Source organism: Lutra lutra, chromosome 3 (assembly GCF_902655055.1).
Source record: "Lutra lutra chromosome 3, mLutLut1.2, whole genome shotgun sequence".
NCBI classification, from domain to species: Eukaryota; Metazoa; Chordata; class Mammalia; order Carnivora; family Mustelidae; genus Lutra; species Lutra lutra.
In genome coordinates this window covers 123,565,357-123,589,004 of record NC_062280.1, presented here as the reverse complement: position 1 = coordinate 123,589,004, position 23,648 = coordinate 123,565,357, and the positions used below count along the sequence as shown (strand labels likewise).

Below are 23,648 nucleotides of genomic sequence, written 5' to 3'. Positions count from 1 at the left end.
GTCACCTAGCATGACTGTGCAGCTTTCTCTGTGTTACAATTTCATTGGCCACCTGTGCGTGGCCAGGCCCAACCCCATGGTCTTTGCCCTTAAAAGCTAGTCTGTGAAGCAGAGAGGGGTCGCCCTCGCTGTAAGAGGCGTGGCCCCAAACGTTCGGTTTGGTTATCGATGCTTGGCATGAAATAAAGCTTTGCTTGACCTTCGTTTTGTATCAGTCTTGCTCCTTTAATCACGGTTCCATTATTGGGGGACCCAACATTGGGGACCCAACACTTGGCACTATTTACATTTTGGGGCCAGAATATTCTTTGTTCTGGGTTGTTGTCCTATCCATTGTGAACTTTTAGCAGCATCCCCGGCCTCCACCCACTAGTTCCCAGTAGCATTGTCTCCTAAAACCCGTGAAGTTGTGGCACCCAGAAATGTTTCTGGACATGGCCAAATGTCCCTGGGGGGAAGGGAGGGGACACCTGCCCCCCAGTTAAGAACAACTCTTAGAGGAATGACTCCCTCAAAAAACAAAATTGTTCTAATGTAGCTGAAGTTTCTTAGCATGGCTCCAGGATTTTCACATCCTAATTTTTCTTAAGAATATTTTATGCATTTTGACTCTATTTTGCTTTTTAAAATTCATGCTTCTGTGATTTCTTTCCTGGTTTAAAAGGTAAATGTGGGTGACATTGTGAAGGCCTCCAACGGACAGTTCCTTCCTGCAGACATGGTTCTGATCTCTTCCAGGTTCGTTGTGATAGTGGGCATTCAAGAAACTTTTTTTTTTTTTAGGTTTATTTATTCATTTTAGAGTGTGCGGGGGAGGGTGGCAGACAGGGAGTGAGAGTCTCAAGCAGCCTCTGTGCTGAGCACAGAGCCCCATGCAGGGCTCGATCTCACAACCCTGAGATTGCAAGCTGAGCTGAAACCAAGAGTCCGGAACTGAACAGGTTGAGCCAGCCAGGCTCTGCCATTTAAGGAATTTTATTCTGAATTAGAAATTTTAAGAAAATCATAGGCCTTTACTTCTCACCCCTTTCTCTATCCCTTTTTCTATATTATAGACCAGCAAAGTTACTGCAGAGTTGTGGAATCAGCAAAATTTTACCGTGAAAGGTCTGATAGTAAATATTTTCAGCTTTGAGGGCCATGCAGTCTCTGTTGTAGCATCAGAAGCAGCCATAGGCAATATAGAAACAAATAGGTGTGGACATGTTCCAATAAAACTTTATTTATAAAAAGAGGCAGGGCCCAGAGTTAGCCTGTGGGCCATAGTGTGCTGACTGCTATTCTGTACTTTTATTATCTTTTCTTTAATTTTGCTGGACATATTTTTTTCTTTCCTAATTGTTAGATTAATTCCATCCCTTCTATAATTTCTACAGACATTCAGCAAAATATAAAATATTTACACTTATGATCACATTTTAATCTCAGCAATTCTGAGGTGTTCCCTTTCTAAAAACAAAGTGACTCACACAGAGAAGTAAGTGATTTTTTTCAATATCATTAAGTGGACTCATTTGAGGACCAAGTTTAAAAACACAGCCTCCGTTCTTTTTGTAGAACTATGTTGCTTTATTCATTGGCTGTTTTGGAGGAAGCTTACACAGAGACTCCCTGCAATGGGTATTTCCTTTCCATGAGGTCATGTCTGACCACCTCTCCATATGCTTCTATGTTGGGCCCCTGGGGAGCTTGGCTGTCCCCTCCTTCATGTTCTTTGTAAGGAAAATACAGTCTGGGGCATCTGTGGGTAAGAGTGACTACAGTCATGAACACCGCTGCGTTTGACATGTTGGGTAAACTCTTTACCTAGATCAAGTCATAATCACTCAAAGTGATTAAAAAACAAAAGTTCCTAGCCTTCTAGACACACATCCTCTTGGAGCATGATGAGATTTATTGGGAAGAGAGATTTGTTCTAGAGCCATTGTCTAAGCTTCTGGAAAAGCAGTAATACCAATGCTAGTTCTTATTCCTACCAGATACACTTTGTTCTTTTGCCATCAATGCATTAACCCATTGGACAAAGGAACTTAGTGTGGCCGATGTGTTTCTCTCTTGGGTTCGGTTAGGAGTATGGGAGGTACCATAAGGGTTTTGTTTCTATAACCTCTACATCATTTGTATGTGTGACTTTCTTTGCCTCTTTCTTTCTTTCTGAAAAGTACTGCTTAAATGAAAACCAGTCCCTTGTGGGGGTAGGAGAGAAGCAGGGGAGAGACAAAAATCATTATTCTTAGACTTTTTTTCTGGAAGTCTTACAGATGATATTTTCTAAGTTTTCACCCTGCCCCTATTAAACAGTTTAGACACAACACACACACACACACACACACACACACCAATGTTTATGTAATTGGGCATAAAAGTAAGAAAACCAAATTGAGTCCCAGAATGAACGGAGATCCTAAGAACCCTGAAAGGTAATCCCATGTCCGTACAAGCTTTTTCCTTGAGTGTTTCTGCCAAACCCCAAGACCATAAGTTTCCATTTCATTGAGCATAAGAAGTAGGCGATTCTTACATAAAGGTGAGAATTATACCCTTAGTTAAGGGAGAATGAAGAGTAAAAACCACCATGCTGTAGGGGGGCAATAAAGAAATGTGCTTGTCTTGACTGGCATAGGGTGGAGGGAAAACTTTCCCTGGGAGAATTCAAGCTGGCTCATGCAGATGTGAGCTCTGAATTCACCTTGCCTGTGTGTTGAAAAAATTTTAAGCAGAGGATTTAACGTGATCATGGAAAATAAAGAAGAAACCTCTAATTAGTTAGAAGGAGATAAAACAGAATGGGAAAGGTAATAACCCAAAAGATAGTAGCTGACAGTTTTTCAGAATTGCTGAAAATTTGCCCCTTGGCTTCATTGGGTTTCCTGGATCTGAAGCTAGACCTAAATAATAGGAAACATCAGACTAATTTTGAGTGTGATAATCAAATATACGAAAGGTGTTCATATTGTTCAGAAAGAGGGTAAAGACATTGATTGGCTAGAAACCTTAAGCTCTGGATATTTGTCTAAAAATTTGCTTTAATATCTAAAAGATTAGATAGAGTATAGAGAGCTTCCAGCCATATCAAGGGGGAAAATTATTTGAGAAAAAGGAAAAGCCCTCAAAAGTAACTAAAAGAATAGAAAAAAGGCAAAAAGAGGGAGAAATAAAATGCCCTTAATCAGGTAGTAGAATAAATAAAAATCATCAATTACAAATAAAGCAAATAGATTTCAGAAGTGAAAGAATATTATAAAATTGTCCAGCTATATGTTGTTTACAAGAATTTCACAAAACACAAGTGCTCAGGAAGATTGAAATGAAAGGATGAAAAAAATACATACAGAAAATAGAAAACAAGTCCAGAAGAGATGGTATCACCATTAGATACAATAGACTTTGAGACAAAAAGCATTATTTGAGATAAGGTGTCATGGAAGAAAAAGGAAAAAAAGCCACTTCATAATAACAGTTTCAAGTCACAGAGGAATGTCATAGGCTAAAGATACAGAAAAAACTTAAACATCTACAAGAAATTTACAAACTCAACATCCTACTGGGAGGTTTCAGTATTTGCTTTCAGGAATTGATCAAATGGAGAAAAAAGTCAGTATGGTGGTAGAAGATTTGAAAAGCACAGTGACAACCTTGAAATAATGGCATGTATAGAGATTTTTGGTATATTATGTATCAAAAAGTGATGTATACATATTCTTCACAATTCTTCACAATTAGGAACACTTGTCAAAATTGTTAGGACATAAGAACGAATCAACAGATTCTGAGAGACTGGTATTCCACAGGCCACTTGTTCTGACCATAATGCTATTATGTCTGAAATCAGTAATAAAAAGATAACTAGGTACCTTATATGTTAGAAATAAAACATGGACCTAAACAACTGATTGGCCAAGGAGGCAATCCTAATGGAAATTGGAAAATACTTAGATTTTAGTAGTTATGAGCATGCATCAAACCTCCTATGATACAGCTAAGTTGACAGACACTTTAATTTAAAATGCTTTCATTAAAAAAGAAATGTCAAAAAAATGAGCTAAGAATTTAGTCTAAAAAGTTAGCTACAGTAGAAAAGAATAAACTCAAAGAAGTCAGGCATAATAGAAAAAGATTTTGGAAGTTCTTTGTTGTGTCACTGGCATCTTTAGTAAAGATATATTTTTATTTTGTGGGTATATGGTCTTGGCTGGTAAAATTGATACAGATTGCTTTACTTTAAACTTGATATTCAGTAAATGAGATACAGTCCAAAGAATAAGACTGAATTTAAGACTAAGTAAACTTTAATGACAATTTTTGTTATTCTTTGTGGCATTTTCCCCACAGACAATTAATTTTCATGAGTAAATTGCATTTGACATGGAATAAAATCTGACAAAGCAAATGTTCTTTAATTCACTGTCTTGATTTCTTAACTGGTGAGGTTAGATAGAAATAGAGAAGCCCAGGGTGCCTGGGTGGCTCACCTCATGATCTCAGGTCTTGGGATCCAGCCACGCATCAGGCTCCCTTTTTGGTGGGGAGTCTGCTATATAACCTCTTCTGTTCACCCTCCGCCATTTCTCTTTTGGGGATTAAGGAGTAATCACTCAGCTTTGTGAAGGTAGAAAGTTTTCTACTACAAAGTGAATTTTAGTATCAGACTGCTAATTTCTCCTGAAAAAGTTATTGTAGTTCTTTCAGTTTTTTTTTTTTTTTTTTAAGATTTTATTTATTTATTTGACAGAGAGAAATCACAAGTAGGCAGAGAGGCAGGCGGAGAGAGAGGAGGAAGCAGGCTCCCTGCTGAGCAGAAAGCCTGATGTGGGGCTCGAACCCAGGACCTGGGATCATGACCTGAGCCGAAGGCAGCGGCTTAACCCACTGAGCCACCCAGGCGCCCAGTTCTTTCAGTTTTGAACAGCCCTTTCAGCTGTTGATGTAGGTCCCATTTCACTGTTAACATTATTGGGAATTTGATTTTTGGAGAGACGGTGATTCAGTGTTATTTGCTTTATTTTCCTTAGTGAACCTCAAGTAACATGTTATGTAGCAACATCTAATCTGGATGGGGAGACAAATCTAAAAATACGACAGGTAAGGATAACTTCGAAATCCTAATTTTGTGCTTAAGCTCACAATGTCAGGTTTTGGCAGGTGCCAGTTTATTTGTCTTTGTTTTTTGTTTGTTTGTTCATGAAGAAAAGTATCTCACTGCTGTTGTGTGGATATGATTCATCCTCATCAGTTATTTACAGGGGACTTTAAAAAGAATATGTAGGAATTAGGTGATATGGTATTAGAAAGTGGTGATATGGTGATATGGTACAAGAAAAAGGATGTCCTATAAAACACAGATCATATAAAGGATAACATGCCTTGATGCATATTATTTTGAGGATATTTTTGCTCTTTGGTGATAAAACTACTGTCATGATAAATATCATAACTAGATTAAAGGGTATAAATGAGCTCTGAGTGCATATACCACTGCTTTTTAAATTATCATTTGAATTTCAGAGTAACTTGTGATAATGAATGGAAGGAGATAGTTTTCTAATTAACTTCTTATTAATGGAAAAAAGATATCTTTAAGATAATTGAGTCTTTGTCACTTTGCTTCAATAAGAAGTCTTTAAATTTACATTTGATTATTTACATGTCGGCTAATCTTTTTTTGCAAACTTTAATTTGATTGAAAATGCAAAAAAAATTTTAGAATTTATTAAAGTAATATATCATCTTTGTAAAAATAATATAAATAATACAGGAACTTTGTCTATTAAATCTTATCTCCACCTTCCAAATCCCACTTTTATCCCCATTACTAACTGTTGTAATAGTTTGGTGGTACCCTCTTGATTTTTTAAAAAAATGCAATTGTAGACTTCTGTTTCAGGGGAAATGAAGTAGACATACTTTCTTTTATTTTCCCTGCTAAGTACAACTAAAAACTTTGGACATTATATAGAAAACAAATATGAGAAGATACTGAAAGAGTGATAGAAGAAGGTAGATTGTGGGGCCTTGGAACCCAGGGAACAACAAGGTAGTGAGTCATATATACCTTTTGTCATATATACAAGGCTTGGAACTGAAGAAACCCAAAAACCAGAAAAACCAATTGATACAGACCAAAAAAAAAAAAAAAAAAAAGCCCCAATAAAAGCCTCCTTTCTCTAGTCAAAGGACCAGCAAAGGGGCAGACAGCAAGATAGAAAGTTTGAGACAATGACCACTCTTCCCCAGTCAAACACCAGAGTAAAAATTTGGCCCCACTCTCACCTGTGTCAGCAAAGATTGAGTGTGGAGCCTAGAATTTCATCTTTACCCAGCTTTAATAGGCTTCCAACTCCCCAAAAAATATGGTGTCAGAGAAACCAAGTAGGAAGCCAACACTTTCATTTTGTAATAAAGATGGTGATAAGGAACTCCTCTCTTTTCACTGAGTCAGTGAAGACTACATGGACAGCATGTGTCGTTAGCCATCAGGGAAGTGCAAATTAAAATCAAAGGGAAATGTTACTACACACCTATCAGAATGGCCAAAATTAAAAATAGTTCCAACACTAAATGTAGGTAAGGATGTGGAGAAACTGGATCATTTGAACACAGTGGGTGAAAATATAAAATGATACAGCCATTCAAGAAAACATTTTGGTGGCTTTGTATAAAATTAAACATGCAAATATTAGACAACCCAGTAATTGTACTATCCCAGAGAGATGAAAACCTATGTTCACATTGACAGACAACCTTTATGCAAATGTTTATACAGCTTTACTAGCAATAGCCAGCTGTCCTGTAGTGGGTGAATGTTTAACTAAGATACATCTATATTTATTTTTGTTTATTGATCTTAAATCCAGCCACCTTATATCTCTCTTATACATTTTTGTGATTTTTAAGTCAAGCAGATAGGACTTTTTGGGTAATAAATTCTTTCTTTAAAAGTTGGTTCATTATGCTCAAGGAGGAGCATGAGGTGTCTGTGCTGGGGCCCCCCCAGAGCTCGGCTCCCGTGACCACCACCATGATCAACATCCATGGTGAGACAGCCGTGCCTGACCACATCGTCTTCTTGAACACCATCTTCTTGAACTGGTGCTGCCTGGGCTTCGTGGCCTTCACCTACTCTGTGAAGTCCAGGGACCAGAAGATGGTGGGTAACATGATTGGGGCCCAGACTTATGCCTCCACCGCCAAGTGCCTGAACATCTGGGCCCTGGTCTTGGGCCTCCTGCTGACCATCACGTTCATCACCCTTTTTGTCACTGGATCGCTGATGATTCCGCAGATGATTTCCGAGATGGTCAGACAGTATGGAGGCTACTTGGAGCTGCCCGTGGCCTGAGGCTGTCCCCCAGGCCGCAGCCTTTTCTGTCTGCGTCAGTCTACCGTTGCAGTCAATAAAGCGCTTGTGTGTGGGGTGCCGTGTTTTCACAGATTCCCCATCCTGCCTCTGGGAAAAAAAAAAAAAGTTGGTTCATTTTGGTGTTTACTTTTCAGTAATCATATAATTTCTTTTTATCCCAGTCTTATGGCATTACCTAGAAACTCCTGAGCAGTTGCAAATAAATTTGGTGATAGAACTTAGTCTCTTCTTGATCCTAACATGGAAATGCTTTAACATTTTATAGTTAAGTGTGGATAGTTGCTTTTTGTTTGCTTTACCAAATTTCTGAAGTTTTGCTAAGAATTCTATTTTTCTAGAATTTTAAAGATTTTTACTAATTTTTTCAGTCTCTCGATATGATAATGCTTTTTCTTTTTTTAATTCATTAATCTATCACCCTTGAGCATCTGTTTTTGAGCGTGCTGGTAATACATATTTTCTTTTTCTGGGAATAATTTGCTCATGTTGTTTGTTCATTTTTCTATTGGGATATATATGTTTTTGTTGGGTTATAGGATTTCTTTACATATTTTTCATACTAATTCTTTATGAGTTATATGTATTATAAATGTCTAGAAGACATTGACCCTGTTGGTAACTTGCTCTTGTACTTCTTTAAGGCATCTTTTGATTAACAGAAGTGCATCTCAAACCGTTTCAGTGTAGGTTTCTGAGTGTCAAAATTTCCAAGACATTGTTTGCATGCTTGAAAACAGTTGCATTAAACTTTCACATTTGTATTTGGGAAGATATAACATTCTAAGTTTAAAGGTCTTTTATTTAGATAATTAAAAATAAAAATTCACTGTCTTCCTATATCCTGTATTGCTGTTAAAAAGACCCATGGCACTTTGGTTCTTGTTCTCCTGAAGATGATCCGCTTTTTCTTTCTCTCTGGAAAGTTGAGATCATCTTATTGCAATGAGACGTTCTCTAGATCAGTGTTTCTCCAAGCTTGATCCCTGGACCAGCGCTGTCAGCATTCTTTTGGAAATGCAAATTCTAGTGACCCACCCCAGACCTACGGAATAAAAAAATTCTGGGGGCAAATCTCAGCAATCTGTATTTTTAAAGACTTCCAGATGAATCTGATGCAAGCATATCAGGTGATACATGGAATCAGTATTGTAGATCCTTGCTACTCTAAGCATGGTCCAGAGTTCAACATCATTAGTCATAGATGTATCGAATATGATATGATGTTTGGTTAAACTGACTAAGCTTTCAAAAATGTTATTTTTCTATAGAGATGATTAGAACATAACTTTCCTACTTCTTTCAACCTTATTAAAATTATTTGCAAAATGCTGGGGTGGAAAAGTTTTCTACCAAAGTTTGTGTTAAAGTTTTATGTACATTATTTATTACCTGATATATGCAGTATAGTTTTAGACTCTGATTTTCTTAATTTGCTGTTAAGAACCACTAGAGACATTGAACTTTGCTATTAAGATTAAATTTTCATTATTTTTTAACTTTGACTTTATCTTACAGGCTTTGTCAGAAACAGCTGAAATACAAACAGAAAAACAATTGTCAAGCCTATCTGGAAAAATAGAATGTGAAGGACCTAATCGTCATTTCAACACATTCGTTGGAACCTTGTATCTAAATGGTAAAAGGTATCGTCTTTCATACTTCAAACATTTTTTTTAAAATGGAAAAAAAAAAGTGGCAGTTTTTGTTCTCTTGGTTGATAACATTTTAAACCTTTATATTTTTTCGTTTTTTACTTGATGTTGAAATACCTGAGGTGTCAATATATTATTTTTTAAAAAAAGGAATTTTTAAGTAAGGGAGGAAAGTGTATGGCATTTTCTTAATCGGTATACCTGCAAATGGAAAGACTGGAGAAGTTGTAGGTCCAAGTTCCCTTTGCGGACAAGCACATCCCTTGGGGTAAATTAATGGAAAGAAAAAGGTTTTGAAATTCATCCAAGAAGAGAAGCCACTAAGGTTTCAGTTTGATAATGAAGGATTTTTCCTAATTTCTACCCCACTTAGCTTCCACTTAAGACTTTTACAGAAACATCTTTTATATAGTAGGTTGGCTGTGCTGGAGGGGAGGAGGACAGGTAAATATGGCCGACTGAGCTTCCTTTGTGTGCTCTGAATGCCCACGTGTAATCTTTTCTGCAGATTACCAAGTCGGCACCCAGGTACTTATTCCTCCACCTAATCTTCCTGACAATAAGTTTTATAGTCACCCTACACATAAGAGATATTTTCTTTCTAAAAGTTTAGTCGACATACTTTTGGGTTAGTGAGAAATGGATGCTAAAACATTGGTTTTCCATGCTCTTTTAGAAAGAGGTATTTCCTATGAAGACACAAATGTTTTTATTGCTCTTTACCCCCAAAGTTGAACTTGACAGAAATATATGTAAGGCGAAAACTTACACTTGCTTTATATTGTGAAAAGAAAAGGAAAATCTTTTTTGGTTTACTTATAAATGCTCTTCTTTATTTTTAGTCCTGTTCCAATTGGACCAGATCAGGTCTTGCTAAGAGGTACACAACTTAAAAATACTCAGTGGATCCTTGGCATAGTTGTTTACACTGGATTTGAAACCAAATTCATGCAGGTAAAATAATTTGTGATGGCAAGTAGTATTGCCTCTAGAATTTTTCTTCTTTTAGGAGGTGAGGGATTTAGTATTTATCTTTTGAACTTAGGAAGATTATTTCTGGGAGCACCTGGGTGGCTCAGTTGGTTAAGTGTCTGCCTTTGGCTCAGGTCATGGTCCCAGAGTCCTGGGATCAAGTCCCACAACAGGCTCCCCGCTCAATAGGGAGTCAGCTTCTCCTTCTCCTTCTGCCCCTCCTCCTGCTCAAGCTCTCTCTTAAGTAAATACATAAAATCTTTTTTTTTCTTTTTAAGGAAGCTTATTTCTGTTTATTAACCTGAACTTTGAAGGGAGGTCCATATTTCATTTTAGTCTATATGGCTCCAATTTATGGTAAGATTATTTTTGCCAAAACGACATTAGAAGTTCTGTGTGAATTCCTTCTCTCATGTACCATTCCTCTCAATCATTTTTTTTCTTTCTTTTTTTTTAATTCTATAATGAGCAAATATTTAATAATATGTATACAGACACATAAATGTGCAGAAAACACTTCATGTTGGCAAAAATGGTACCAATCTGTACAGACTATTATGTGAATTGCTATTTAAGACTTAAAATTACATTCTATATTAACATAGGGAGAGGTGCCAGGATGGCTCACTCGGTTGAGGCTTGGACTCTTGATTTCAGCTCAGGTTCTGATCTCAGTGTCGAGGAGGGATTGAGCCCGGCACGGGGCTCCATGCTTAGAGCAGAGTTTGCTTAAGCTTCTCTCTCCCTCTCCCTCTGCCCCTCTGCCCTCTGCCCCTGTTCCCACACAGGTGGGAACCTGTGTGCTCTCTCTCTCTCTGTCTCAGATAAAAAATTAATCTTAATATGTGGAAATGATATAGTTACCTTAGAGAGTCTAGGGAGAGAAACCATTATAAATATTGCTGCAGTGAACATGGATAGTTGCTTATTTATTTTATTTTTACAGAAGATAAATCTCTAACATTGAAATTGTTGAAACAAAAGGCAGCATGTTTTTTGGAAGTTTTTATCTAAATTCCAGCTGGAGGGAGATGGGTGGGGGATGGGTTGAATAGGTGATGGAGATTAAGGAGGGTACTTGTGCTGAGCACCAGGTGTTGTGAGGAAGTGTTGAATCACAAAATCATATATGCCTGAAAGTCAATTGCTATCTTTGTTTGGGAGTAGGAACTTCTTTTTTTTTTTTTTTTTTTAAGATTTTATTATTTATTTGTCAGAGAGAGAGAGAGATCACAAGTAGGCAGAGAGGCAGACAGAGACAGAGGGAGAAGCAGGTTCCCTGCCGAGCAAGGAGCCCGATATGGGACTCGATCCCAGGACGCTGGGATCATGACCTGAGCCGAAGGCAGCTGCTTAACCAACTGAGCCACCCAGGCGTCCCGGGAGTAGGAACTTCTTGCATGTTTATTATTCATGAGAACTTGACAGTAGCTCTACCCATTATACTATCTGATAAAATACAACATTTGGCTTTGACTATTCCTTCTATAAATATCTCTTTAGTACCAATGTAATGCCAGACACTATGCTAAGACCTTGGGATCTAGTAGACCTATTGCTTGTCCCTGAGTTACTTGCAGTGTGTGAAGGAAGACAGTCAAGGTAATAATAGCAAGAGGTCTCTCAGGAGCGGTGAGTGTAGGATGTTCCATGTCTACATAAGAGCTTCATCCAGCATGATGTTGAGGCTGCTGTGGGGAAGTAGCATGTAAAACAAGACCTGAAGTCTGAGTAGAATACATGGAAGTGTCAAGAGTGTGGGGAAGTTCAGAAAGAAGGGAGGCAGGTAGGACAGAACCAGGCCAAGAATTGGCCTGTGTCCAAGGGCCATGTGAGCACTGCAACTCAGGGTGACTGTTGTATAAATGGCAGAGAGAGAAGGCATGGAATGGTGACCGATGAGTCTGAGGAAAGTTGGAAGCTATACCACTGAGACCTGGGTACATTTTCTTGCAAAGCTATGACTGGTGACACTCCACTCTGTTTCCCAATTTCTTGCCTCACTTTTCTTCTTCTCTTTCCTCCTGCCCTGGGATTGTACCCTGCAACAACGCATTAATGGGTAAGATTTCCTTATACTCTGTATACTAGGAGCCTCAGACTAAGAGTGATGCAAACATACTCTCTCCCCAACTAGAAGTTTGTATTTAGGCAGGGAACCAAGGGCAACATAGAACACACAGGATCATGACCCACAATTCAGTTGTAAAATGGCGACCCTCAAACAGTATCAAATGATCATGCTGTCTTAATTGTACACCTGGTAATACAACACTGCATCTCAGATTTAAATGTCTACTGTTCATGTAAGAAGCCCACTCCATTATCCTTGTGTGGCTTGTCTGTGGCTTGTCTGTGGTGCAGCTCATGAGAAAGTATGTCCTTCTCTATGTTCTGTGAATGTAAGTCATTGCAGAAGTTTATTATACATGTTGATTTTATTGTTTTGGAATAACAGAAATCTTAAAGAGGGCTTTTCCGTGACTTTAGGAAAGAAAAAACTAGTAAATGTCAATATGTCCTTACTGAAAGATTTTAAGTACAATACCCTTAGTTGAAAACTGTTCTACATTGTACAGCATTTGAAGAAATAACTTACGCAGGTCAGCAAAAGAGAAGGAATGACATGATTGTTTTGGAGATATTATATAATAAGATATTATAAGTGTATATGAGCATAGATATATGTATATATATACATGTGTGTATATATATATATACACACACACACGGATGTTCTCTAATAATAGGCTTAATGCAGTTAAACCTAGGATTTAAAGAAAATCTTGTTCCTGTGTTTTGTAAAAAAGTTAATTGATAGTAATCATATTTTCATAACTTGTAGACTTTGAGGATTTATGTTTCTACATTAAGAAAATGTAGAAATGGTAAACTTAATCTGGCAAAGTGTGATTGAAAAGTTAAATATCTATATCTATCTATCTATATATATACACACACAGATATATATGTCAATTATATGTTATATTAAAAAATTAAATATACATATATTTGCTAATATTTCAGTAGACCTCCACAGACAATTTAAGAAATTTACAGGAAAATCTGAAATGCTAATAGAAAATTATGTGAAACTCTCACTGTATCCCTAACCCAGAGCTTTGGTTTCCAATATGCATGTCAGAGCAATTATTATACTGGGAAAATCTTGAATATTTTCCCAATAGACTCAGATGAAAGGTATCTTTCTATGGTTTTTTTAAATAAACCAGAAATAATTCAAGAACTATAAATAGTAAAGCCAATAAATTACTATGGTCTTTTGATCTTTTCTGTTGTTGTGAGGGGAGATCTGTACAGATAACCTAGACTGATTTACCATATTTGATTTCTTTTAAATAGAAGAACTCTAGAACTAGAGTTCTAGTGTGTGAACTCTGTGTGAATATGTTCTTTGTGAATTAGTAAAAAAGCTTTAAGGACCAAAGTGGAAAGCCATGTCATTCAACAATATGGCACACTTTTAGTCTTCTTAGTTATTTGACAAAAAAGTGTTCTACTTTTCAACTGTTGGGATTTTTTTTTACCTCTTTTTGCCATCAAAGTATTCATGCATTATAATTCCTTTGATTGTTTTTCATTCTTTTGGTGTGTGTACATGTGCCATTATGCAGAATTCTATAAAATTGCCTCTCAAGCGATCAAATGTCGAGAAGGTGACCAATGTGCAGATCCTGGTGTTGTTCCTGCTACTCCTGGCCATGTCCTTGGTGAGCTGTGTAGGAGCCATACTCTGGAATGAATGGTATGGAGAAGGCATTTGGTACATCAGGATGAAGGGTAAGTGTCCAAGGGTGGTAAGAAGATACCATTTTGGGAGTTGTAATGCTGTACCCCTAAGGATTAATGAGTTTAGAACCAATGTCCTTCTTAAGATCGTTCTGCCAGTTCCACATAATTTTGGCATTCCAGAATAAAGGAGAGGGAGGAGTCAAGGCAGAGGAATGAGACTGTGAGCCAGGCAGACAAGGCCTACATTTTTGTCTCTGCCACTTAGTCACCAGGAGAAGGTGGACAAGGTCTTTTACTTCTCTAAGCATGTCCTCCCTCATTTGAAAATGGCCATAATATCCACCTCATTGGGTTAGTACAGTACTCTATGGACAATGAATGACGCCAAGAAAATGAGGACAAGGGACCCTGAAGGGAAGTCAGTGGTTACCTTGACTAGAAGACCAGTAAAAGATTTAAAAGTAAACTGATCTTTGGCATGAAAGTTCAGTCTTTTTTTTTGGGGGGGGGGGGGCTTATATCTTTCCATGTTTTCATAATTAACCATTATACATCTTTCTGCCTTTTCTCCTCTATCAGCTGAGGATTTTAAATTTTTCTAACTTCCCTTGAGAGGATCTGACTGGGAACATCTTAAAAATAAAGAAGCTAAGAGAAATACTTTGTACATTGGATAAGAAAAATCAAAGATTCATTCTTATGCAATCTGGATTTCTAGATGGTGCCTATCTAGTTTTTATCTCAAGCTTTTAGATTTTCAATGATTTTGAAAGAGTAATCTCAATTTAAATGTGTTTATTTAATTTGTCCTAGCCCAGGGCTGTGAATATTATCTTATCTTGAAACAGACATAAATTCTTAAAGTCACTGATATTTTGATGTTGATAAAATGTGTCAATGTCTGCATACCCTACAAATGACCTATTCTTTCCTTCTTGATCAGACTTCTTGAAAGAAGAAACAACCCTCACTGTTTCTATTTTCTTATATCCTGGTCACTCTTGGGTCAATTTCCACTTGCTATCCACTTCAACCAGTCTACTAGAATTTTAACTCAAGGGTAGGAATCAATTTCCAATTGCCAAACCCAGTGGTCATTTTAAAAAATTTTTTTAAATTTTTAATATTTCTTTTCAGTGTACCAAAATTCATTGTTTATGCACCACACCCAGAGCTCCATGCAATACGTGCCCTCCATAATACCCACACCAGGCTCACCCAACTTCCCACCCCCCACCCCTTCAAAACTCTCAGATTGTTTTTCAGAGTCCATAGTCTCTCATGGTTCATCTCCCCCTCCAATTTCCCTCAACTCCCTTCTCCTCTCCATCTCTCCATGTCCTCCATGTCGTTATGCTCCACAAATAAGTGAAACCATATGATAATTGACTCTCTCTGCTTGACTTATTTCACTCAGCATAATCTCTTCCAGTCCTGTCCATGTTGATACAAAAGTTGGGTATTCATCCTTTCTGATGGAGGCATAATACTCCATAGTGCATATGGACCACATCTTCCTTATCCATTCGTCCGTTGAAGGGCATCTTGGTTCTTTCCACAGTTTGGAGACCGTGGTCATTGCTGCTATGAACATTGGGGTACAGATGGCCCTTCTTTTCACTACATCTGTATCTTTGGGGTAAATACCCAGTAGTACAATTGCAGGGTTATAGGAATCTCCACACTCTTCTCCAAAGTGGCTGCACCAACTTGCATTCCCACCAATAGTGTAAGAGGGTTCTCCTTTCTCCACAACCTCTCCAACACATGTTGTTTCCAGTGGTCATTTTTAAGTGGGATCTAATTGGACCTCTGCCACCCTCTTATGATTAAAAAAAAATCTTTTCCTTATTTGATTCATAGAAACTTTGATCCACCTTTTAAATGCTGGCATTTTTTAGGATCCTAGGTTCACCAGGAATGCCTCAACTTGGGGTCATAAATCTTGAAAATTTCACTTTATATATGTATGTGTGCATGTTTTTTTCCCCACAGAAGGGCCTCCACTGGTTTCTTAGGGATTATCTTGTCCAAGAAAATCCTTCCAAGAGCGCTCACTTGCTCTAATAATTTGACCTGTCATCCATCAGTTGATGTCCTCTACCTGTTTGCCACCAGCTCAGATTGCTCTATGAATAATGAACTCATTGTTGCCTGGACATTGTTTTCCAGGTATCATGTAGATTTCTTAACTCAGCATGTACAAAACTAAATTCATCCTTTTTCCCCCAAAACCATTGTCTTTTTCCATTATTCTCCATGTAAATTGTAGCTGCTTCCATCCAACCATCATCCAAGCTGAAAACATGAAGGTCATTCTTAATCCCCTCCTTCTCAGCTTCCTCTTTTCCCCACTCCTACGCCTATGGCCTTCACCATCCAATTAGTCTCAAAGTTTTGTTCATTCCACCTTTTCAATATTTTCTCTGTGTGCACTCTCCTTTTCATCCTTGGACAACTGCCACAGTTCTCTAACTGGTCGTCTAGCCCTCAGTCAAGCTCTACTCCAACCCATTCTTCATACAGTTTCCAGAAAAAGATAAAAAATAGTTTTGAATAGTTGCAGTTGCTTCAGTGTATCCTGTTGTTCACACTGGCTTGGTAGACTACTCCCTGATGGTCCACTGCTTGATTTTGTAAATGAAGTTTTATCAGAGTACAGCCATGCCTATTCATTTATGTATTATCTGCGATTGCTTTCAGTGCTTCAATAGCAGAGCTGAGTAACTGAAACAGACTGTATGTCCTGCAAAACCTAAAATATTTACCCTCTGGCTGAAGACTCCTGGCCTACGGGGTCAAGATAAATCTCCTTTATCATGCCATATCAGGACTTTAATAAGCTAGTCCTGTCTCCATCACCTGATTCCCCACCACTTCTTCCTGAGCACTTGGTCTTTATCCACAGAAGACTGACTTCTGTTCTCTTTCATGATCCTTCCATCCACCAGTTGCTTCATCATCTCTAGGCCTTTCATCTTGTGCTCTTCCTTCTGTCTCAAATGCATCTCTGGTCCTTTCTTGACTGGACATCTGTCACTTCTCATTTCAGTCCAAGATGAGGCCTTACCTTCTCCAGTAGCATTTCCTATATCTTGTCTCCCTCTTTTAATTTAATTAAATTTAATTAAATTTAATTAGGATCACTATTGGCTTCTATAATGATATCCTTAATAGATATCATACCATTTCCATGTTTTATAATTATTGTTTGTGCCTCCTCCTCCCCCCAGCTAGATTGTGAGATTTTTGAAAATTGTGAATTTTGGGGAATCATTGTATCTTTAACTCCAAGAACAGTACCTTTTCATAATAGGAATTCAGTAATTTTTTGGCTAGAAGAAATAATTTTATGTTTAGAAGCAGAACTGTATAGTTTTCTAGTCCAGTCCCTTGTTTCATGAAAGTGAAACAGATTCTGTATATTTGCCAAAAAGCACAGAGGAACTTAGTGGCTTATTTGGAATGAGAATACATAATTTTTAGTTGTGATCTCTCCCTTTTCATTCATAATCTTATTAATTTGGGCTTTCTCTCTTTTCTTTTGGATTAGTGTGGCCAATGGTTTATCGATCTTATTGATTCTTTCAAAAAACCAGCTTCTAGTTTCATTGATACGTTCTATTGTATCTCTGGTTTCTACCTCATTGATCTCAGCTCTAATCTTGATTATTTCCCTTCTTATGTGTGGAGTTGGCTTAATTTGTTGTTGATTCTCCAGTTCTTTAAGGTGTAGAGACAGCTGCTGTGTTCTGGATTTTTCCATTTTTTTTGAGGGAGGCTTGGATGGCTATGTATTTCCCCCTTAGGAACGCCTTTGCTGTATCCCACAGGTTTTGGACCAAAGTGTCTTCATTCTCATTGGTTTCCATGAGTTGTTTCAGTTCTTCTTTGATCTCCTGGTTGATCCAAGCATTCTTAAGCAAGGTGGTCTTTAGCTTCCAGGTGTTTGAGTTCCTTCTGAACTTCTCCTTGTGATTGAGCTCCAGTTTCAAAGCATTGTGATCTGAGAATATGCAGGGAATTATCTCAGTCTTTTGGTATCAGTTGAGTCCTGATTTGTGACCCAGTATGTGGTCTATTCTGGAGAAGGTTCCATGTGCACTTGAGAAGAATGAGTATTCTGTTGTTTTAGGGTGGAATGTTCTGTATATATCTATGAGGTCCATCTGGTCCAATGTGTCATTCAATGCTCTTGTTTCTTTATTGATTTTCTGCTTTGATGATCTCTCTATTTCTGAGAGAGGCGTGTTAAGATCTCCTACTATTAATGTATTCATATCAATATGATTCTTTATCTTGATTAACAGTTTTCTTATGTAACTGGCTGCTCCCATATTGGGGGCATATATATTTACAATTGTTAGATCATCTTGGTGGATAGTCCCTTTAAGAATGATGTAGTGTCCTTCTGTATCTCTGACTACAGTCTTTAGTTTAAAATCTAATTTATCTGATATGAGAATCACTACCCCAGCCTTCTTTTGAGGCCCATTGGCATGAAAGATGCTTCTCCATCCCTTCCCTTTCAGTCTGGGTGTATCTTTAGGTTCAAAATGGGTCTCTTGTAGACAACATATGGATGGGTCCTGTTGTTTTATCCAATCTGCAACCATAATTGGCTCTGCACTATACCACTCTACCCAGGATATTCTAGACCAAAAGAAGAAAAAGGTATTGAGCAATTAAAGTGTAACTGTATTTTCAGTAATTAATAAATGTTGCAAAGCACTAAATCTCTTGTCTCTACTTCTCTGTCCATCAAATGGTCATAATATCTGCCACCAGTATTCCTGAAAGAATGATTTATGACCATGAAGTCATGCAGTAAGTATAAAAGTATAATCATGGCAAATAAGGGGAAAGTTAGTAAACTCAATGGTGGCTAAGAATTTGAGTAGATATGATAGCAAATTAAAATTGACTTTTAAAGTGACAGAATTTAGAAATCTAGATTTAACTACTATTTTAAATTACAAGTGTGCTCCCTTTTTGGGAAAAGTGAGCATAAAATTTTAACTTAAAATTATCTAATTTTGTCTCTCTATATATGTATTTGTGTTTAATTCATTAAACTTTACAAATCAATTTGTGTTCTTTCAGTTATAACCCCACCTCCCATAACTCAACATATAAATGTAATGTTTAAGGTTGAAATATAAGTTTTCAAAAAGACCTGTATAAAGCAATATATATTTATCCCCTTGAATTCCTTCTAGATATTTTTCAGTAAATTTCTGTGACATTAGATTGATTTTTTTTTTCAATCACTTCCCCTTCACCCCCACAGCTCTTTCATTTTTAAAAAAATTTTTTAAATTTCTTTATTTTTTATTAACATATAATGTATTATTAGCCCCAGGGGTATAGGTCTGTGAATTGCCAGGTTTATACACTTCACAGCACTCACCATAGCACATACCTTCCCCCATGTCCATAACCCAACCGCCCTCTCCCTACCCCCCTCCCCCTGGCAACCCTCAGTTTGTTTTGTGAGATTAAGAGTCTCTTTTGATTTGTCTCCCTTCTGATCCCATCTTATTTTATTTATTCCTTTCCTACCCCCCAAACCCTCCACATTGCCTCTCAACTTCCTTATATCAGGGAGATCATATGATAATTGTTTTTCTCTGCTTGACTTATTTCACTCAGCATAATATCCTCTAGTTCCATCCACATCATCGCAAATGGCAAGATTTCATTTCTTTTGATGGCTGCATAGTATTCCATTGTGTATATATACACCACATCTTCTTTTTTTTTTTTCTTAAGATTTTTTTTTTTAATTTATTTGACAGAGAGAGAGAGAGATCACAAGTACCAGAGAGACAGGCAGAGAGAGAAGGGAAGCAGGCTCCCTACCAAGCAGACAGCCCGATGTGGGACTCGATCTCAGGACCCTGAGATCATGACCTGAGCTGAAGGCAGAGCAGAGGCTTAACCCACTGAGCCACCCAGGTGCCCCGACATCTTCTTTATCCATTTATCTGTTGATGGACATCTAGGTTCTTTCCATAGTTTGGCTATTGTGGACATTGCTGCTATAAACATTCAGGTGCATGTGCCCCTTCAGATCACTACATTTGTATTTTTAGGGTAAATACCCAGTAGTGCAATTGCTGGTCATAGGGTAGCTCTATTTTCAACTTTTTGAGGAACCTCCATGCTGTTTTCTAGAGTGGTTGCATGAGCTTGCATTCCCACCAACAGTGTAGGAGGGTTCCCCTTTCTCTGCATCCTCGCCAGCATCTGTCATTTCCTGGCTTGTTAATTTTAGCCATTTTGGCTGGTGTGAGGTGGTATCTCATGGTGGTTTTGATTTATATTTCCCTGATGCCAAGTGATGTGGAGCACTTTTTCATTTGTCTGTTGGCCATCTGGATGTCTTCTTTGTAGAAATGTCTGTTCATGTCCTCTGCCCATTTCTTGATTGGATTATTTGTTCTTTGGGTGTTGAGTTTGATAAATTCTTTACAGATTTTGGATACTAGCCTTTTATCTGATATGTCGTTTGCACATATCTTCTCCCATTCTGTCAGTCGTCTTTTGGTTTTGTTAACTGTTTTCCTTTGCTGTGCAAAAGCTTTTGATCTTGATGAAGTCCCAATAGTTCATTTTTGCCCTTGCTTCCCTTGCCTTTGGCGATGTTCCTAGGAAGAATTTGCTGCGGCTGAGGTCGAAGAGGTTGCTGCCTGTGTTCTCCTCGAGGATTTTGATGGATTCCTTTCTCACATTGAGGTCCTTCATCCATTTAGAGTCTATTTTCATGTGTGGTGTAAGGAAATGATCCAATTTCATTTTTCTGCATGTGGCTGTCCAATTTTCCCAACACCATTTGTTGAAGAGACTGTCTTTTTTCCATTGAACATTCTTTCCTGCTTTGTTGAAGAATAGTTGACTATAGAATTGAGAGTCCATATCTGGGCTCTCTGTTCTGTTCCATTGATCTATGTGTCTGTTTTTGTGCTAGTACCATACTGACAGCTTTATTATAGAGCTTGAAGTCTGCTTGAAGTCTGGAATTGTAATGCCACCAACTTTGGATTTCTTTTTCAACATTCCTCTGGCTATTTAAGGTCTTTTCTGCTTCCATATAAATTCTAGGATTATTTGTTCCATTTCTTTGAAAAAAATTGATAGAATCTTGGTAGGGATTGCATTAAATGTGCAGATTGTTTTAGGTAGCATAGGCATTTTCACAATATTTGTTCTTCCAATCCATGAGTATGGAACATTTTTTCCATTTCTTTGTGTCTTCCTCAATTTCATACATGAGATGGCCAACAGACAAATGAATTCAATTTCATTCAACTATACTTTATAGTTTTCTAAGTACAGATTCTTTGTCTCTTTTGTTAGGTTTATTCCTAGGTATTTTATGGTTTAGGGTACAATTGTAAATGGGATTGATTCCTTAATTTCTCTTTCTTCTGTCTTGTTGTTGGTGTATAGAAATGTGACTGATTTCTGTGCATTGATCCTGACACTTTACTGAATTCCTGTAGAAGTTCTAGCAGATTTGGATGGAGTCTTTTGGGTTTTCCACATAAAGTATCCCATCATCTGCAAAGAGTGATAGTTTGACTTCTTCTTTGCTGATTTGGATGCCTTTAATTTCCTTTTGTTGTCTGATTGCTGAGGCTAGAACTTCTAGTACTATGTTGAATAGCAGTGGTGATAGTGGACATCCCTGCTGTGTTCGACTTGAGCAGAAAAGCTCTCAAGTTTTCTCCTTTGAGAATGATATTCGCTGTGGGTTTTTCATAGGTGGTTTTGATGATATTGAGGTATGCACTCTCTGTCCCTACACTCTGAAGAGTTTTGATCAAGAAAGGATGCTGTACTTTGTCAAATGCTTTTTCAGCATCTATTGAGAGTATCATATGGTTCTTGTTCTTTCATTTATTAATGTATTGTATCACATTGATTTGTGGATGTTGAACCAAACTTGCAGCCCTGGAATAAATCCCACTTGGTCGTGGTGCATAATCCTTTTATGTACTGTTGGATCCTATTGGCTAGTATTCTGGTGAGAATTTTCGCATCTGTGTTCATCAAGGATATTGGTCTGTAGTTCTCTTTTTTGATGGGATCTTTGTCTGGATTTGGGATCAAGGTGATGCTGGCCTCGTAAAATGAGTTTGGAAGTTTTCCTTCCATTTCTATTTTTTGGAATAGTTTCAGGAGAAAAGATATTACTTCTTTAAATGTTTGGTAGAATTCCACTGGGAAGCCGTCTGGCCCTCGGCTCTTGTTTGTGGGAGTTTTTTTTTTTTTTTAAGTCAACAGCTTTTATTATGTAATTCATGTATTTTATAAGGATAAACAACAAGGAATTTAGGAAACTGGTCAGGGTTGTATCCCAAACAAAAAAGCACCAAGAAACACTGTAGGTTTGCACACGTCGCTCTATTTACATTGGAAACAGGCTCCCTGGGATCAGGCACAGCAGCTGCACTTGTCGGACGCCCCTTTGCAAATGCAGCCCTGGGCACACTTGGCACAACCCACCGGGCAGCAGGAGCAACAGCTCTTCTTGCAGGAACTGCATTTGCATTCTTTGCATTTGCAGGAGCCAGCGCACGTGCAGGAACCACCAGTGCCACAGGAGCAGTTGGGATCCATAGCGTAAAAAAACGGAGGCTGGCGTCCGTGGACAGTAACACGACGAACAGCAAAGACTTCAGGGAACAGTCGTTTGTGGGAGATTTTTGATGACTGCTTCAATGTCCTTGCTGGTTATGGGTCTTTTCAGGTTTTCTATTTCTTCCTGGTCAGTTGTGGTAGTTTATATGTCTCTAAGAATGCATCCATTTCTTCGAGATTGTCAAATTTGCTGGCATATAGTTGTTCATAGTATGTTCTTATAATTGTTTGTATTTCTTTAGTGTTGGTTGTAATCTCTCCTCTTTCATTCATGATTTTATTTATTTGTGTCCTTTCTCTTTTCTTTTTGATAAGTCTGGCCAGGGGTTTATCAATCTTACTAATCCTTTCAAAGAACCAGCATCTAGTTTCCTTGATTTGCTCTACTGTTCTTTTTTGTTGTTGTTGTTTTGTTTCTACTTCATTGATTTCTACTCTGACCTTTATGACTTCTCTTCTCCTGCTGGGTTTAGGCTTTCTTTGTTGTTCTTTCTCCAGCTCCTTTAGTTGTAGGGTTAGGCTGTGTATTTGAGACCTTTCTTATTTCTTGAGAAAGGCTTGTTTCACTATATATTTTCCTCTCAGGATGGCCTTTGCTGTGTCCCACAGATTTTGAACTGTTGTGTTTTCATTATCATTTGTTTCCATGAATTTTTTAAATAATTCTTTAATTTCCTGGTTAACCCATTCATTCTTTAGAAGGATGCTGTTTAGCCTCCATGTATTTGGGTTCTTTCCAAATTTCCTCCTGTGATTTAGTTCTAGTTTCAGAGAATTGTGGTCTGAAAATATGCAGGGAATGATCCCAATCTTTCGGTACCAGTTGAGACCTGATTTGTGACCCAGGATGTGATCTATTCTGGAGAATGTTCCATGTGCACTAGAGAAGAATGTGTATTCTGTTGCTTTGGGATGGAATGCTCTGAATATATCTGTGATGTCCATCTGGTCCAGTGTGTCATTTAAGGCCTTTATTTCCTTGTTGATCTTTGCTTGGATGATCTATTTCAGTGAGGGGGGGGGTTAAAGTCCCTGCTATTATTATATTATTATCCATGTGTTTCTTTGATTTTGTTATTAATTGGTTTATATAGTTGGCTGCTCCCATGTTAGGGGCATAGATATTTAAAATTATTAGATCTTCTTGTTGGACAGACCCTTTGAGTATGCTATAATGTCCTTCCTCATCTCTTACTGTAGTCTTTGGCTTAAAATCTAATTGATCTGATATAATGATTGCCACCCCAGCTTTCTTTTGATTGTTT

The 23,648-nt window shown here is 37.7% G+C and overlaps 3 protein-coding genes across 3 annotated transcripts in view; 2 read left to right on the top strand and 1 right to left on the bottom strand.

The window, feature by feature from the left end:
• Positions 1-23,648, top strand: part of LOC125096203 (phospholipid-transporting ATPase IB-like) — a 220,820-nt gene that overhangs the window by 28,416 nt on the left and 168,756 nt on the right. The window contains 5 exon segments of the mRNA XM_047722951.1: positions 665-738; positions 5,013-5,082; positions 8,876-9,003; positions 9,855-9,966; positions 13,644-13,785. Of these exon segments, the coding sequence (XP_047578907.1) occupies positions 665-738; positions 5,013-5,082; positions 8,876-9,003; positions 9,855-9,966; positions 13,644-13,785 (526 nt within the window).
• LOC125096206 (interferon-induced transmembrane protein 1-like) lies at positions 6,950-7,415 on the top strand. Its single transcript, XM_047722960.1, has one exon. The coding sequence runs from the start codon at positions 6,950-6,952 to the stop codon at positions 7,337-7,339; it is 390 nt and encodes a 129-aa protein (XP_047578916.1). The 3' UTR covers positions 7,340-7,415.
• LOC125096207 (metallothionein-1E-like) lies at positions 22,002-22,415 on the bottom strand. Its single transcript, XM_047722961.1, has one exon. The coding sequence runs from the start codon at positions 22,360-22,362 to the stop codon at positions 22,177-22,179; it is 186 nt and encodes a 61-aa protein (XP_047578917.1). The 5' UTR covers positions 22,363-22,415; the 3' UTR covers positions 22,002-22,176.

Coding starts and splice junctions, on each gene's coding strand:
- LOC125096206 (XM_047722960.1), top strand. CDS start 6,950: ATGCTCAAGGAGGAGCATGAGGTGTCTGTGCTGGGGCCCCCCCAGAGC.
- LOC125096207 (XM_047722961.1), bottom strand. CDS start 22,362: ATGGATCCCAACTGCTCCTGTGGCACTGGTGGTTCCTGCACGTGCGCT.